This window comes from Gallus gallus, chromosome 1 (assembly GCF_016699485.2).
Source record: "Gallus gallus isolate bGalGal1 chromosome 1, bGalGal1.mat.broiler.GRCg7b, whole genome shotgun sequence".
Classification (NCBI taxonomy): Eukaryota; Metazoa; Chordata; class Aves; order Galliformes; family Phasianidae; genus Gallus; species Gallus gallus.
This window is the reverse complement of record NC_052532.1, coordinates 38614191-38631349: the sequence shown is the minus strand read 5'-3', so window position 1 is coordinate 38631349 and position 17159 is coordinate 38614191. Positions and strand designations below refer to the sequence as shown.

Here is a 17159-nt window from a genome sequence, read left to right as displayed (position 1 = left end):
GAGCTGGGGGTCAGCCTCTTCTCCCAGGCGACTAGTGATAGGATGAGAGGGAATGGCTTCAAGCTGCGTCAGGGAAGATTCAGGCTGGATGTTAGGAAATACTACTTCTCTGAAAGGGTGGTCAGGCACTGGAATGGGCTGCCCAGAGAGGTGGTGGAGTCACCGAGCCTGGTGGTGTTTAAAGAGCGTTTGGATGTTGTGTTGAGAGACATGGTTTAGCGAGAACCATTGATGAAGGGCGAATGGTTGGACTGGATGATCCTGTGGGTCTTTTCCAACCTTAGTGATTCTATGATTCTATGAATGTTGGCTATCAGGTTTTTTTAGTCTTTTTTTGTAAAGTCTGTTTAGAATAGAAAACAATCCCATGACAAGTTCAACATTCATGAGAAGGGAGCCAAGAAAGTAGGCTTTCAACTCCGAATTACCACTTTGATACAGAATCATCCACAAGATTTAATAGTTGGCTCCCTAACACACTCATTAACTCATTATAAGACCACCCCTATAATGATCAGACCGCAAAGGCTAACACAGGACAGTGTTGCAAACTATTTCAGCAGCAAAATCCTTTCCTAATTGTAGCATGTCATCCTCAAAGGGCAACAGTTTCCCATATGACAATTTCAAGACAAACATCGCTGGTAATGGAGGGTTAATATTATTCAGTAATACTTCTTAAAGAGTGGAAAAGAAAGCCATGTGATTCTGTTTACCAGCTTACTGGCGTTTGTTTTACTTTTTTTTTTTTCTTTTTCAAAGTTGGCAAATGAAAGTTTTGTAGATAATTTGTTACCATCAAAGCATCCTACAAAGTGATGCAGTCATGAAATACCGCCTCCAGAAATTTCACTGAGTTTTCCTTCCAGCCATTGTACTTTATTCTAGAATGGGTAAAACAGCTTGAGAAAAAAATGTTTAAAATTACCTTTGTATACATACTGACTACTAATACACACTAATGTAACTGGTAGAAATATGAAAGCTTGCCTTTAGTAGTAGCAGAAGGCCTACAGGACAGCAAGTAATTGTATCACTTCTGGGGGAAAAAAAAAATTATATATAACCAACCCAAACAAAAAGCCACCTTCTTCTCACTCCACTTCTTCTTACTCTTCACTTCTTCTACTCACTCTGTAGTGCGTATCACAAATTATGCTGTAGCGTACATGCAAAATAGTATTTGTTTCAGCTATCTGATTACGCAAAAATCTGCCAGAACAAACAACTGCAAAGCAGCTGAGCTTCTTCCAGCCATGCGGTGATGATGTCCTGGTACAGCTTCTACCTGGTATTCCTGAATGAGTTTTATTCAGTTAGCAGGCAAGATGACATTGAGTAGAAAGGAAGCAGCTAAGAAACCAAGACATACTGCTGAAATAAAAAACGCAGCCAGTGTTGTTTTATGAAAGCAATGAATTAACCAGTATTTAGCATTTCAGCTATTTTGGTGCAGCACTGGGTCAAAATACTGCTCTGTAATTGACATTTCTTTGCAGATAATTAGTTAGGAAAGACAAAGAAGAGGGGGGAAAAAAAGCATAATAAAGAAGTGGGTACTCTCATATTTGCATCATGGTTCTCTAATAAGAGAAACAAAGATTGTAAGCATTCAGAGGGCAAGGATTCACTTTAAGAATTATTAAATATCAGTTTCATATTCCACAAAATGATATTTAATACCATTTATTGAGCCTATAAAGATTGCAAATTGGAACAGCTGCACTAGCAGAGTGCACTGAACAATTTCAGAGTGAGATAGAGAGAGAGAGGAGTCAGGTGGTGGGGCCCTGGGGAGGTTTGACAGTGAGAGAAGTCATTCAAGTCTTTCTAGCATAAATTTTGAAACAGAACACTCCTGGTGTATGGGGGGAGGCAGTTTAAGGGAAAGAGGAATGTAATATGTGACAGACAGCTTTAGGAAAGAATTTGGAGAGCGACTGCAGTTATTCCCACAGCTAATTTCTCCTTATCTGTTTGATGCGTTCTTCCTATTTCTGCTGAATTCGGAAGTATTAAAGAAGAAACAACAATAAACCAAGAAGAGAACAATTTTCTCCCCCCAGCTGTGAAAACTTCTCACCATCCACTCAATCTGCTATTTTTGGTGAAAACCCTGAATATATAACCTGAAAAAAAACCTGCCAGCTGTTGTGAGGTAAGGGATAACAGTGAACATTGAGCTTAATGATTCTCTGACTCTTCGATAGATCTTCAGACCTCCAGCTGTTTGCAGAGCATTTCTTGACAGAGACACGGATGAGCAGGTGGACAAAACAAAGCAAAAAGCATACACATATCAATATATGTATATATGTAAGAGGGACTGGTGAGGGGGGGAAGGAAAGCTCAGTTAGAGCTACCTTGGAGACAGAAGTAAAATCAGGATGGGAAAAGTCAACTTTTCAGGGAGAGAAGCAACACCATCCAGATCCTAGCTTGTCACAATAGCAACAAACGTGGCCTACCCAATATGTAATGCCACTACTGTTAAAAAAGATTGTTGGCTGACTACAACATCAGTAATAAATTAAGAATGGAGACATGCAATTGGGGAGTACAGACAAAGCAATATGAGCATGTTTGCAAGAACAAACAGTGCTCCTGGCCCAAATGTCTCATGATAGCATCTGATTTTCCTGAAATATTTCATGTGCTCAATATTGAATACAATGAAGTAGGCAGGGAATGGAGGAATAGTCCTGATTCCTCCCATTTTGCTGGACTGCTGTCCTTTTAAAACCTTCTCTCTTGATTTGATTTTTAAAAGATTCCATATCAAGACAGCCTGATGATTTTGATGCTGGACTCCTATTTTATCTTATTAGCAAAAAGCTAACTGATTATTGGACGTTTAGTTAATTTGCAAAGTGAGATAAGCTGAGCTGTGCACACATTCAATCCAAAACATCCAACGGTAGTCAAGGACTGTTTGGTATTCCTGCTTTTTAATTATGTTTAATTACTACCCAATAATACAGTCACGGTGCCTATTAAAAAACCCTCTGAGCTCAGTGGCTCAGCAGCGTCCAGAAAGACTGACAGAAGTAGTGTGTTTTGTTCTGAAACTAACTGAGATCCCTACGTTTTCTCATATTTAACATTAGAAAATATATTCGGGTGGTAATGATGAAGCACTAAACTTCCTTTCTTCACTGTATCCTGTGTGGTGGATTTCAAATCTAGACACACATCATGTGGTATGAGTTAGGACAGAGACCCAGCAGGTTTGTCCTCCTCTCAAACAGCCTACACAGTGGAGAACAACAGAAAGCAGTAAATTTGTTAGCCCACAAAGCAGATGTGCCCAATCTTTGAGAGATGGAGTACTATTGTTAGTGGGAAGCATTTTGTGCATTACTGTAGTTCTGAACCAATTTTACAAGTTTACACAAGGTCAAGTAGATAAATGATACTCGAGGGTATTCTAATCCATGTTATTTGCCTGTGTGTTGCCTCACGTGTACCCATACACTCGAGGTGAAGCGCACTCAGGCTCCAGACTTCAACAAGGCCACAGCTGCAGAATCATTCAAAGGCTTGGCTTTGCCTGCCTGCAGCCAGCAGGTGCTCTTCCAAGATACAGAGTAGCCCGGATGGTCTGTCAAAGAAATGCCCACAATGGGACTTCCTTTTGGGAGGAAAAACATTAAAATTAAAGGAGTAGCCAGACAAATGTGGCTATGTGTCTTATAGGTTTGGCTAGCATAAACTATGCATGTGACAACAGACAACAGATTTTTCCATGGAGTTTGAAAACAGAATAATCCCATTAGATGATGAAATGCAGATTAATCAGTCTTTTCCAGGTTTTCAAATGGTTATTTACAGCAAGTTTCTCATTGAAACCTGTTATTCAAACCAGTAGTTCATAACTCTCTATGCCATTTACTGTGCACTGAAATCATGAATGTGTACGCTGCAGTAAATGGTAATAAATGTATTTGCTACTCAGCAGCATTCGTGTCCCAAAGCACTGAATATTTCCACGCTTTTAAAATAGGAAATCACACTGCACTACATGCATGGGAAACAGATGCAGAAGCACAGCATTTAAACTCGACTGTCCATACAGATGAAGCTGCATGTCTGGCACTTACAGCATGGTGCACGGGTAAGATAGCCACATTTTGGACAGAGATCCGTGGCCACATGGACCTCAAGCAGAGGTGATGGACATCCCAAATCTGTCCATTCCAGCTCATTTCCTGAATCTTCACTCCCAGCTAAAAAATCTGCAAATGGAAATCCCATGTCTGTGTTCCATCGGAAGTCAAATTAACTGATTACATTGATATTCCTGAGATCTCTTTCGTCTATGAACTGCCTTCTGTTAGCCTGTTTCCCTTTCCCCAACACTTCAGACAAAGAAACTGGACTACTGCCTCCATGCAGACAATACAGTCTCTCCTTTTGTTTTGTACATTATGAGGTCAAAAAACTGAGTAGGAGTCCAGCTGGGTATGCCTGCCAGACCTACAAAAGCAAGCAGCATATTGACAGAAATCAGTAAAACATCATCATGTCTTGGAATCACAAAAAGACTGCGGAGCTTGACAGTTCTGCAATCATAAAATTAGTATGCACCTATTTAAAATGCAAATGATAGCATTTCATGTGTTTTGAGATGAGGAGCATATCTGAGCATCCTATAAGCATTACAATTCATACATTAGCAAAATGAAAATAGTATAAACGTAGCCCTCTAGGTCCAAACCCAGACTTAGGGAAAGCAACTATACGGTTCACACTATCCTTTGAAATTATTAGAATAGTTAAATGCCAAAGTCTACTCTGCATTTTTAAAACCACCTTATTAGTTTTATATGTTTAATTAGCACGGAAAAAAGTATTTTTCTGCATTTTGTTTTTCTTTTCCAAATTCCCCGTGCAAAAGCAGTCCAGTGGCAATACATACTGCAGCAATAGAGCAGCTGAATCTTCCCAGGAAACAGTATTTTTCTTCTCTTTATGAGAACGCAAGCTCTCTGAAGAGATTCAGCTTGACTTCTGCCCGACCCAGGTACAGCACCAATATGGCATCTATTTCTGACAGTAAGATAGCCAGTATTTTCCAAAACGATCCATTTTTATTTCACTTATTTCTGCCCAATGTGTTTCTAAATACTCTTTACATCTAATTCAATGTAAAGAAATTGTTGAATTACTACCACCACTTGCATAGTCTTATTTTAATAAAAGTTCATGTCCCATTTAAAAAAAAAAAAAAAAAAGAAAAAAAAAAGCAGGTGCTAGCATAGCAAAGGGATGAAATTTCTAGCTAGGTTTCCTGTACATAATGAAAACTAACCAGACTTCTGTTTGTTTTCTTCAGCATCAACCATGCCACAGGACCAAAGATTGCTAACCGTTGCGGAGTCTTTAGTGATCATGTCATAGTTCTATGGCTGGACAAAATACCCTCCAGCTCAATCAAAGACAAATTTGACCCCAAGGTGCCACAGAACCTCTTTGAAACAATCTTTCTACTCCTAGGCAATCTGAAGAGTGAGTCTCTATAAGTGAATCCACAAAATCCCTTTTGAGAAGGAAAAGAAAGGAGGGAAAAAGAAAACCTTAGAGCATACTGAATTCCATATCAGATAATAACGGTTCAGAAAACAGTTCAACAGACGTTGAGATTAACCCTAACATTTCTCAGCTTTTCTTTTATGCAACAAAAGGGTGGGAATGAGGACTTGGAGAAAGTCCCGTGCTCTAAGCCAGCTATCTTCTGTGTCTTCTGTATCTTTTCCATTACAAAGATCCTGCTCATGTCTGCATATATCTTCTCAGTAATTTCATCACACGTATTATCATGGTGCATTTCCAGCAATTCTGTGCACTTCAAAACGTATGTGCCTTCAAAATCAGCTGTGACTGAATAACTTAGATTAATACATACTAATTTCAGAGGTACAAAATCCAAATATTAGCTTTTCTGGGACTTAAAAAGTTTCATTATGTGCTCATAAGTTCCCCTCATTTCTATTTTTTCCCAAACAAGACTGAAAGAACTTGAAACAGTAGTCAGTGGCTCCATACCAAAAACTAAAGAACAAGCAAACAAAAAACAGCAGCACATATTCTAATAATGTGTAATAATAGAGTACGCAATCTGTATTTTAATTCATGATTTGGATGTTAACAGACTCCCTGAACCTATGCAATAATTCAAAGAGAACACTCATTTTAAGGCCCACTATTAAGTGGGCAACAGCCACAAAATGCTACACCAGAATGAACCCTCTGCTGGTTGCCATTGGGTGCATGCAAAAGCAGAAGTAAAACCTGAAGATGTTAAAAAGCATCAAATTGAAGTGTATGAAATAATCAGTAGAAAAAAAAACCTCCAGACCATAGTCTGAGTAAAACAGATGAGCCAGGAAGGTGAATCTTTTGGAACAGTTTGTTATAGAAGTGGGATGTACGAAAGAATTTCCCATAGTGAGGAAATGTGAATTTATATGTGTTAATTGCCTTGGTTACCAAAGGATGAAACTTGAACAGCAACAATTATCACAAAACCCAATTATATGGAACTATTGGTAGGATGCAATTAGAAGAGTCTACCCATACGTGTTAAGTACAAAGACCTCTCAGACCTCAGCCTGCTTCAGCAGGTCTATGACATGAAGGAAACACTGATAGACAGCAACGAAGTAACACTTTCGCCAAACAATTTTCCAGTCAAATTCAGGGAGCTGTTAACACAAATTAGCAGGCAATCAGGCAGTATTAGAAACAAAATTACTAGACAATGAAGAAACTCAGTCCCTCACAGCAGTTCACTGCTGGTTGAATGATGGCAAATTACCTTTTCCATGGAAGCACGCTGATTTTCAGTTTTAATATTAAAAGAGTTTGCAATCCATTAAAATAGAATTAAGTACACGTTAAAATAACCTTACCTTTTTTTGATCTTCTAGCTTGTGACTTACTGGATTCCTTCCATGTTTGTTCATCTCTGAAGATAAATCCATCACATTCACTCCTTGCCCTCAAAACAAAATTGGTTCAGCAATGCAGCAAACTAATCCAAAAAACAGGGGCTATAAACGCACAGGCAGGGTGCTTTTTCCATCACACATCATCTCTGGACATCAATGATTTGTAGAAATGCCTAAGAAATCCATTGAACGAGCTGAAGAAAACTTCACAGTTCACTCTTGGGACTTTCCAAATCACCATAGCGTTTTAAAAAGCTGATGCTTAAGAAGATAAATATTCTTCCAGTACTACCCACAGCTGCTATCTGTGACTTTCTTCACAGGTTTCCATTCTATGTAAGGTCACATTCTGACTGTGAACCTGTTGAGGGGGAAAAAAAAGTATAAGGTTAATTTGCAATTTGCTATCACTTTTGTAGACGACTATCCTTCTCAGGTATGAGGGTTTTTGTTGTTGTTCGCTTTTTTGGAAAAGAATAATACTATTTTGTGATTTAATAATTGGTAGGCTGAATTTAAATATGATCCCAATTGACCCCCTCCCCATTACTGATGGTATACAGAATATTCACTGCGAAGAGAGCGAATTCCAATTATGGACAGAAGAAACATCCAAAGAAAGAGAAAAGCAAACACTATTTGACTAAAGACAGTACTGATGAAAATTTTACACCATTATAATCTCACGTTTACTCAGTTCCTTCCGAAAGCAATAAAGCAATATCCACTATAAAAGTGACAGAGTCAGACATGAAAAATCTGGAGACAAAATATTAAGTTCAAGCCCATATGAAAACTTAAAAAAAATAATTTTTAAAAAAGTCAAACAAAAAGAAAAATGAACAAAAAACCTCTCCCCCAAATTCTCTTTAAGGCTGCAATGAAGGAGGGGTGAAGGGAGGAAGTCGCTACAAACAAGATTTGACTGCCAGAAAGTTCTACTGGCAACAGTACAAGAAAGCACTGAGGTACCTTTTCTGTCATTTTCAACAGTAAAATCATAAAGTATTCATGCCTTCAGTGCATTTGAAAGCCAATTGTTGAACTCAATTAAATAAGTAGATGAGGTCCACACAGAAATTAACTTGAATGCCATTTCAATTCATTTTGAATGCCATAAAGCTCACAAAATGTCCTCACTATCGCATACGGAATAAGAAATGTGTAGACAGAGGATTGAATAATACACAATAGGTCATGTAATCCATGTATAATAAAAAGTCATTGAAAAGGTGATTTTCTCTTAACAAGGTAAATAAACTTAAAAGTCAGTGCAGTCATTGCCAGTATTACTAACAGCTTAAACTGCCTTTTAATTGGACCTAAGTTACAAGTGTTATTCCACTGTACTTGATTTATACTCAGGACAAAAGTTGTAAACTTGATGGCTGGACTCTGCTTCCAGAGAAAGAAATCCATATTTGGGCACCTATGATTTTTCCCCCCAAGCTGCCTAAATATGAGGTTGATGACCAAGTCTGACAGCCGTTTCTACAAGGATCCAAACCAATCTTCTGTATTTGCAATAGAAGTCATATAATCACAGAATGGTTTGGGTTGGAAGGGACCTTTAAGTTCACTTAGTTCCAACCCCCTGCTATAGGCAGGGACACCTCCCTTTAGACCAGGTTGCTCACAGCCCCAGCCTGCCTGGCCTTGAATGCTTCCAGGAAGGAGCATCCACAGCCTCTCTGGACAACCTGTTCCAGTGTCTCACCACCCTCATAGTAAAGAATTTCTTCCTGATATCTAGTCTAAATCTACCCTCTTCCAGTTTAAAGCCATTTCCCCTCATCCTGTTGCTACACACCCCTCTAAAAAGTCCCTCCCCAGCTTTCCTGTAGGCCCCTTTCAGGTACTGGAAGGCCACTATAAGGTCCCCCTGGAGCCTTCTCTTCTCTAGGCTGAAAAGCCTCAGCTCTCTCAGCCTGTGCCCACACCATACTGAAAAATACATACTGTTTAGTTCCTGGTAAAGTTAATGGTAAAAACTTGGATTTCTGTGCCTTCTGTTCTCATTTTTGTGTTTTCCACCCAGAACTTAAAAGCTAAACACATCATGAGCCATAGAAGACCCACTTCTTTTGATAACACTGAATTTAAACACAGTCTCAAAAAACAAACAAACAACACAGAGGCCAACCCCCATTACTAAAATGGCAAGGTTTCACCTGCTTGTAATTAGATAGCAAAACAGAAGGCATAAACCTGGCATGCCCAACCCACAGCCTGCAGGCCACACCTGGCCCAGCTCCGCCTGTCCTGGGGCCGCCCCCTGCCCCATGTCGTCATGGCGGCAGCTCTTCTCCACCACACAGGCCGGCCTGGCTCCAGATACTCCCTATCGGTCAGCAACAACCAAACATCGGTGTGCAATCAGCACTGTCTGAGCTAAAACCAAGGCAAAGGGAGAGCGCAGCACTCTAGGACAGAACAAGGGGGCTGATCACTCACAGGCATAACCTCCCATCCCTTCCCTTGAGCAGTTTTGGAGACACACAAAATCCCCAAGTCCATAAGGTCAGTATGCAGGAATATGAAACATAAGGTACCACTGCAGCCACCAATATATGGATTTATAACTGCAACAGTTCTAAAGCTCAGATCAGTCAAAGCCAAGCAGTTAAAAATGAGCAGTTTCTCTGGTTCATTGCATGGCCAGGCTTAAATTATATTACTCCCCATGCCTGGCAATTATGCTATACTAGGCAATTAAGCTATTCTGTGGAACTGTACAGTGTTTTCAAGCCAAAGTTGGATTGAATGCAAATAACTTTGTTTGGACTGCCCTCATTACTTTTAACATGCAAAGCACAAGATGGCAATTCTTCCTTATTCCATTTAGCATATTGCTCAGTGGTCTCCAGCTTTTTCAAAATAAACAGCTGTAATTAAATGGTCTTAGCTAGCAAGTTTTTTGTTGTTTTTTTTTTTTTTTAATTACACTGGCACAAAATTTATTATTTATCATTTTACATCGATACTTAATACAATTACAGGATAAAATATTCAGAGTCCTAGAAAACCTACAGATCACAAGCTAGATAGCACAGATCACGTATCATCTACAAATATAGAAGACAAGAAGAATTAGTTTTCTAGCAATGCTGTTCCCTTAATAGACACATAACAGTCATTCAGTGAGAACCTCTAATCATTTGCAAATATTCTTAATAAAATAACCTGGCAGAATAAGCATGTAGCACTGCAAACACAGGCCTAAAGTGAGGGAATGAGCTATCCAAGTGAGGCACAGGCCTAGACTCATTAAAAAGCACAGTGAGGAAAGTATTTTGCAGAAGTGTTTCTGACTGCGGGTTATTGAATTACTCCTCTTAGAAACACGCTAAGTGAGGAACACAGAGTGATTAAGCTTCTGGTTTAGGTACATCTATTACATGCTTTAATTCAGTTAGATATAATTCAGATGAAACATGCCCGGAAAAACTTGTTCTACTTCACAATGAGCCATATGTTATTCACAGATTACTGAGGAAATCCCTAGATAATTTTCTGAGATATAGCCAGAGCTATTCCTTCTATATTCTTATTATCAACACAAATAAGTGTTTTTATTCTTCAAAAGTTTAAATCAATTGGGCCTTCGGGTGTATTAAAAATCCCTGACTTCCTGAGGTGCATTCTGATGGCTACTTAGTAGGTCACACACCACAAAAGGGTTCTGAGATAGTCATTATTGGCAAGGATGGATACTGAAGCCACCAGAGATGATTCTTTTTCCATGATACTACTATAAGCTCTACATGGACATTCTCAAATTTTGCTATGCCATTATGCCATTAAATTTGCATTGCAGTGAGCTTGAGCCAGGTCCAGGTATGAAACTGTGGCTATAATTTATGTTTTTTATACTTTCCTTGTTTGTGTATAGAATAAGCTTACAGAGCTGCACACTGAGCATTATCAACTGCACTGATAAGGATTTATCTTTAAGAGCATTTGAGAGTTACATTTTTATTACTGCATTTCTAGAAATACTGATATAGAAATTGTTGTCTGGGTATGCTAACAGAAAGGGCCATGGACATTTTAGAGGGAAGTCATATCCATTTTTCTGTTAAAAACTTGCTATAAAATACCTTACACACAGCTATTAATGTTGCTGGTGCTCAATGAACATGCTGTGAAGTCATTTGCTTTCAGTTTTTTGAGGTTTTTCTTTTTTTATTATTATTTTTCTTGCTCCTTTCCAGTCAGAAAATGAACTGAGCTCTTGATGAGCAGCACAGCTATTTAGAGAAGCACAGGGATTCTGTTAGGAGTGGGGAGTCCTCAGGTTAGGCAGTAGACACAGATGAACACCCACTATGGAAATCGTAAGTGAAGTTGATGTGAGCATGCAATTTGCAAGTTGAAGGGGCTCCTGCAAAGAGAGGTGTGTCCACTCATCATACTCAGGATCTGTTGCTTAAATGCAAAAGTCAGAGGCTGGGATAGAGCAGAAATCAAACATTTTATCTGTCAATATCTTTCAAACACGACAGTAGCTAATTCAGGTGCAAAAGCAAATGTCAGCTTTAAATCTCAGTACAGAGCTAGAGGGAACGCAAGATGTGAGACAGGCAGTTTTTGCCCATCAGCATTGCCAGCATTGGCAGCCTGGCAGAAGGGCTGGGAGCACACAGATCAGTGTTATGATTCTGTTACTCCCACGAGATGAGCACAGTCTCATGTAGGAAGTCCTCTGCACCAGTATTCTCTGGCTTGATCTTTAAGGCTATGGGTACAAAATGATGCAAAGATCCGTAAAAGTCTTCATTGCAGACATGCAGTTCAGGTATACCAGAGATGTAACTTCCATATTTGACACGCTTCTATGAAACATCTAGGCAACATGGCATCTACATACGGCCCTATTACTAGCAGTAGCTTCACAGCAGCCTCAAAGAACTTACCTTTAATAATGAAAACATCTTAATGTTCTTGTTGGGCTTTTCCCAAAGGGAGAAAGCATTTAGGAACTCTGTATGGGTCTAAAAGCAAGCACAGAGATCAGGCACACAAAGAGTTATCGGGAGACAAAGATTATGTTGATTCTTGGAGAATCTGAGAGCAGTGCCAAAGAACCCTGCATTTAGCCAGCATTCAGAATGAAAAGCCAGTATCTGTTCTCTGTAAACATGAATGATAAAAGTGCCATGGAAAGGCTTGTCTGCACCAGATAAAAGCCGTCTAGGAAGGCAGCTGGTGAGCCAAAAAAATATCTCTAAGCAGTGAGGCCTGCCTACAAATTTATTTTTTTCTGATACAGAATTACTTCTGGTTCCAATAGCAGTAAAACTGGTCCAAATACACTGATTCACAGCAGTACAAAAAGCCATAGTGCATGCAGCCCTTCCCAATCAATGCAATCCTGTTCACTCAGATGAAAAGCAACCACATAAAGACAAGTCCAGAGATGATACTTCCTTTGTTAAGTGTATGTGAGAGTGAAATATTTTTTTTTTTAGCAGTGTCATTCTATCCTCTGCATTTCCTCATAAGGCACAACTTTCTCCAACACCAAATGCTACAGTGGTGTCACTGCATTATCAGCAAATACAAAATGGCAATTGCTTGCACTGTTCCTGGCTCTAAACAGGTCAAGTTAAAACATGTTGTTCTCACATTTGTCCACATTAAATGGATTTTAAAAAATGAAGAATCAGAAGAGGAATCTCCTCGTTAGATTCTTGCAGTACTGTTCTGCAAAGGAGGAAGCTCATTACTTCTACTTCAGACTGACTACACGAGTTAACACTGGTTCAGATAGTGATTCAGCTAGTAAAGTTAAACAGTAAATAAATTGAGAATAACCCTTAGCAATATCTGGAGACATTAAAGATTCCAATATTCTCAAAAACCTTTGCTATAAATTGTACTTGTCTTAACTTTTCCTTGTTGTTACATACAACAGTTGCAGATTCATTCCAGAATGGAGTTGGCTTGGATTTGATAACAGTTTTGTAACAATAGTCAAATCAGTTTATTTTGGATTTCTCAAATCCTTTTTATCTTTCATAGCAAACTCCATCAAACAGTATTAAAGCTTTGTAGACAAGTTAGAGCTGCTGTTATGTATGAATTTCGTTTTAGATTTGGAATCTGTACCAGACAAGAATGTCTTCTCTCTTCCATCAACCAATTCTTTGGCCATTGTTCATCAGAGATAAAGAAACACATGGCATATTTTGGGATTCCGCTCCAGTTTTTATGATCTCCTATAGATTTCATGTGAGATGACAATTTTGTTATATGTGCAGTACTCTGACAGGATACATGACTGAGCATCAGATTTGAATAAAATCTGGTTATCCTATCAAGCACTGTCCTGATGCTAAAGTAACCACTGTGTGTGATATATAAAACATCTACACTTCAGTGTGCACCTTACAGCACTTCTGTAGAGGTGCTGCACTAGCCAAATTCCAACTGGAACAGTCATTTCTATTACTTATGTATACTGTCTATTTTTAGTGGGATATTTCTGCATTTCTGTCCACATCTGTAATGAATGTTCCGCTGTACCATTAAAATAAAAAATGCCTCCTCACATAAAAAGCATGGTGTAACTTTTACATTATATCTGTGAATCAATAGGAATAATGAATATTCATCAGCCTTCTATGATGCCATGACCAGCTGCATAGGTGAGAGGAGACCAGTGATGTAGCTTGACTTCAGCAAGGCTTTTGACACTGTCTTTCATAACATCTTCGTATGTAAGCCTATGAAGTGTGGGACAGATGAGTCTGCAGTGAGGTGGATCAAGAACTGGCTGACCGGCAGAGCTCTCTCAGAGGGTTCTGATCAGAGGCACAGAGTCTAACTGGAGGGCTGTAGCTAGTGGAGTCCCCCACGGGTTGGTACTGGGTCCAGTTTTGTTTAACATTTTCATAAATGACTTGGATGAAGGAATAGAATGCACCCTCAGCAAGTTTGCTGATGATTGAAAGCTGGGAGTAGTGGCTGACACGCCAGAAGTCTGTGCTGCCATTCACGAGACCTGGACAGACTGAAGAGATGGGCCGAGAAGAACCTTTGGAGGTTCAACAAGAGAAGTTTAGAGTTCTGCACCTGGGGCAGAATAATTGCATGCCATCAGCACAGATTAGGGACTGACCTGGCAAGAGAGGAGATCTGCAGAGAAGGAGCTAGATGTTCTGGCTGAACAAGAGATTGGCCACGAGCCAGCAGTGTGTTCTTTTGGCCAAGAAGGCCAATGGTAACCTAGAGCACATTAAAAAAGAGCCTGGCCAGAAAGTCCAGGGAGGTGCTCCTCTTTCTCTGCTCTGCCCTGGTGAGGCCACATCTGAGGTGCTATGTCCAGTTCTGGGCTCTCTACAAAGATGATTAGATGCCTGGAGCATCTCTCTTGTGAGGAAAGGCCGAGAGAGCTGAGATAGTTTAGCCTGAAAAGAGAAGACGGGGGTGGAGGGGAATGTCATCAATGCTTATAAATATCTCATAGATGGGAGTCAGGTGGAAGAGGCCAGGCTCTTTTCAACAGTGTCCAGCAATGGAATAAGAGGCAATGGGCAGAAACTGGAATATGTGTTCCATATGAACGTGAGGAAAAACTTCCTCACTATAAGAGAGACAGAGCACTGGCACAAGCTCCCCAGAGAGGCTGTGGAGGCTTCTTCTCTGCAGATATTCAAAACTCACCTGGATGCTTTCTTGTGTGACCTACTGTAGGAAGCCTGCTTTAGTGGGGGATTGGACTAGATGACCTCCAGACATCTCTTCTGACCCCTACGATTCTGTGATATTTGTATTATTAATAATAACACCACAGGTACCATAAAAGAGCACCCTTGAAAAAGACAGAACTTACCAGCAGTCTAATTGGGATCTAAGAAAAGACCGTACTGAGTTGAAAATAAAGGAGAAGATATGAAGCATACTCTAGGCATACTATGGAAAGCAAACAAGAAAGCGCAATTTAATCCAAAATTGCAAATAATAGCATGCTTATGTGTTTTTTCCTCACAAAAAAAGAATGTTTCATTGAATTAAATAGAAAAATTTATGAGATTCATGAGAAAAGCTAATAGAAAACAGTAGGACCTGCATACCTTTGAAATTTTGTTTCTTAGGGAGCGACTACATCTTCCTTTTTGTTGCTTTTAGATTTTGATTTGCATGCTGAAAAAAGATGCAGAAGATGTGTGCATGATCAGTGGCCATTCTCCTGGGACTTCTAGTCATCTCTAATTATGTTGCTAAGACACCAGAAATCCCAGGCAAATTACTAAACATTTATTTTTGCCCACTTTACAAAGTCTACAGGAAGAAAAAGGCAGTATGCTTTGGGAAATACCTAGATAGGGGGTAGGTTTATGGAGACGAACACAGCTGGTATTTCTTGATACTTCACATTCTTCAAAACTTTGCTACCACTCTATGAATGGCAATGTTGTCCAACAGGAAGTGTGTTCTCTCTGACTCTTAGGTCACAAGTAAAAGAAACAGGAGAAGAAACTAGAGAATTACATATATTCATGTTCTGAGCAATTTATATACTCATACACAGCAATACCCTACTGAAAGTTCTCCACTTACATGCAAAGGTTAAGTTTAGTCACCCACCCTACCGAAAATGAGAATACACACTCCCAAATTTGATAAACCTAAATCCTTAAATCTTATATTACCATTAAGCCACGCAACCTCTCTTGGCCTACCATGACTTGCTAAATAACTTCACTGGATCAAAGCTAGCTGCTTCTTCAGAACATTTTTAACTTTATGCCTGTTGCAAGCGATAGAGCAAAAAAGCATACCTATCTTTGTAGAACATGCCTCTAATAATTTCACGGGTGCTTCAAAAGTGGGTAATTTGTTTGTTCAATATTTGTTTAGTAGCAGCCTTTCCAAGAGAACCTGATGCTTACCCCCCAATAAATTACATATAGGTACTGATTAAAGATTGCAAGCCATGCTCCACCAAGCCTACATTTCAGTATTCTAGACATGGCCAAACTAGTCTCACAATTAATTTGATTGATTCGAACAAATATGTGACTGAACCAACAAACAGCTCCTAGAGATGGCAGAAGAGAAAAAACAGCTGAGCAGGTGAGACAGATGTTGGGGGAGGGGGAAGGCAGGGAAGGAGGGATGCAAAAGGAAATACAGATACATATATTTATAGAAACAGATTCAAGTGATTACATATATAAAGCAGCAGTAGCCAGTGTATCTTAATTATAAAGTAAAAAGATGACCCTTAATGGTGGAATTTTATTCATCTTCACAATCATAGGACTGCAATCTTCTTTAAATCCAAGCGGGAGGGATTGTTTAGTCTCCCCTGGTACCTCCCACAAGACCTCACGTTTCCCCTGGCGCTTTCTGTCAGAGGCCCCGGGTGAGGCCATTCTCCACAGCTGCAGTGTAGAGCACATTTTTACATCCTAGATTCATACCTAGCTTCATCTGGGTAAGTCAGCTTCCTGATCTCCCAGTACAGAATGGAATTTGACAATGTATATTCCAGTGTTTGTTGCTATCAAAAGAATGCGGCTTTGTGTCTGCATAGAACAAAGCACACCTCCACTCCTGAGTATCCTAAAATAAGTCTCAAGAGAGCAAGGTAGTCAAAGAACAAGTCATGCTCTGCTTATAAACAGTTTCACATCTCCAGGAAAAAGAAAGTACCCAGAGTCTGTGAGATCATTTTGGGTGGGATTCATCTGAACACACACCTTTACAGAAGTCTGGTCACTCAGTGGTGTCTCTGTAGTTTGAGGGAACAAACAGGCATTTTTAGAACGTAATTCCTCACACTCAAAATAGCTCAGACGAATTGGTACCAAAAAATTCCTATCTCTTTGTACTGACTGCAGAAATATCTTTAATGACTGATGTATGTAGTCAGGTGAGAGGAATCTCTTCCATGAGATCACACTTTTTAAAGGACAGGAGACATGAAGTTGATAAATACAAACTAAGCACAAGGTTAGAAAGTTGTACAAAAGGAAGAAAAAGAAAAAAAGCCTAAACCCACTAATACATCCAATGAATTCCCACCAAATAATTCCAAATGAGTAATCTATCAGCTCTTTGTAACTCTTAACTGAAAGTGGAGAGCAGGGTCTCTGACTGCAGGAACATCTGATCCCTTCTAATTTGTCACAGTTGAGGATTTTAATTGCTCCAGCAAGTTGCTCCTACTCAGGGGGAGCTACAAAACTGCTCCTTTCA

At 39.5% G+C, this 17159-nt stretch overlaps 1 protein-coding gene across 2 annotated transcripts in view; it reads right to left on the bottom strand.

The window, feature by feature from the left end:
• NAV3 (neuron navigator 3) overlaps window positions 1-17159 on the bottom strand; it is a 527932-nt gene that overhangs the window by 385508 nt on the left and 125265 nt on the right. For both annotated transcript variants that reach the window (XM_015281870.4, XM_040695865.2), the window contains exon 2: window positions 6912-7311. In XM_015281870.4, the coding sequence (XP_015137356.1) occupies window positions 6912-6983 (72 nt within the window). In that variant the 5' untranslated portion in view covers window positions 6984-7311. The remainder of the gene's footprint in view (window positions 1-6911; window positions 7312-17159) is intronic.